This window comes from Rhincodon typus, chromosome 4 (assembly GCF_021869965.1).
Source record: "Rhincodon typus isolate 14 chromosome 4, sRhiTyp1.1, whole genome shotgun sequence".
In the NCBI taxonomy this organism is placed as follows: Eukaryota; Metazoa; Chordata; class Chondrichthyes; order Orectolobiformes; family Rhincodontidae; genus Rhincodon; species Rhincodon typus.
In genome coordinates this window covers 113,679,561-113,680,864 of record NC_063335.1, presented here as the reverse complement: position 1 = coordinate 113,680,864, position 1,304 = coordinate 113,679,561, and the positions used below count along the sequence as shown (strand labels likewise).

Below are 1,304 nucleotides of genomic sequence, written 5' to 3'. Positions count from 1 at the left end.
TAGCCCAGCTCTGATCGCCTGTCATTATCAGACTATCCTAGCCCAGCTCTGATCGCCTGTCATTATCAGACTATCCTAGCCCAGCTCTGATCGCCTGTCATTATCAGACTATCCTAGCCCAGCCCTGATCGCCTGTCATTATCAGACTATCCTAGCCCAGCTCTGATCGCCTGTCATTATCAGACTATCCTAGCCCAGCTCTGATCGCCTGTCATTATCAGACTATCCTAGCCCAGCTCTGATCCCCTGTCATTATCAGACTATCCTAACCCAGCTCTGATCGCCTGTCATTATCAGACTATCCTAGCCCAGCTCTGATCGCCTGTGATTATCAGACTATCCTAGCCCAGCTCTGATCGCCTGTCATTATCAGACTATCCTAGCCCAGCCCTGATCGCCTGTGATTATCAGACTATCCTAGCCCAGCTCTGATCACCTGTGACAATCAGACTATCCTAGCCGAGCTCTGATCGCCTGTCATTGTCAGACTATCCTAGCCCAGCCCTGATCGCCTGTCGTTGTCAGACTATCCTAGCCCAGCCCTGATCGCCCGTGATTATCAGACTATCCTAGCCCAGCCCTGATCGCCTGTGATTGTCAGACTATCCTAGCCCAGCTCTGATCGCCTGTGATTATCAGACTATTGTACCTGAGAGGTGATGTTCTCATTGTTGCGAATGAAGTTCTCGAAGGTAACTGTTGGATCCCACGGGTCATTCTGAATGTACATGCTGCTGCTGGTCTCCTCCCTGTCTCGGAAGCGAGTCACTGCCAACTGGTACCTGGCAACAGAAACAGAGCCCCCAGTTTGTGGATAGCTCAGAACATTTCCAACCAGCTCAGAAAGCAGGATTGGGTTTAAGATGATCGTGTTCAGAGAGACTTGTGTTTACGTCTATTGGTTTAAAGGGGCAGTATTGAGAAGCTACAGCAAGCAGTCAGGAGTCACTGAAAGTTGCCACCCAGGTTGATAGCGTTGTTAAGAAGGCGTACAGTATGTTAGGTTTTATTGGTAGAGGGATTGAGTTTCGGAGCCATGAGGTCATGTTGCAGCTGTACAAAACTCTGGTGCGGCCTCACTTGGAGTATTGCGTACAGTTCTGGTCACCGCATTATAGGAAGGATGTGGAAGCATTGGAAAGGGTGCAGAGGAGATTTACCAGGATGTTGCCTGGTATGGAGGGAAGGTCTTATGAGGAAAGGCTGAGGGTCTTGAGGCTGTTTTCGTTCGAGAGAAGAAGGTTAAGAGGTGACTTAATAGAGACATACAAGATGATCAGAGGATTAGATAGGGTGGACAGTGG

The 1,304-nt window shown here is 49.3% G+C and overlaps 1 protein-coding gene across 1 annotated transcript in view; it reads right to left on the bottom strand.

Annotated features, from left to right (window-relative positions):
- The window catches only part of aoc1 (amine oxidase copper containing 1), a 13,881-nt gene that overhangs the window by 1,539 nt on the left and 11,038 nt on the right, over positions 1 to 1,304 (bottom strand). The window contains exon 4 of the mRNA XM_048595970.1: positions 650 to 782. Within this exon, the coding sequence (XP_048451927.1) occupies positions 650 to 782 (133 nt within the window). The remainder of the gene's footprint in view (positions 1 to 649; positions 783 to 1,304) is intronic.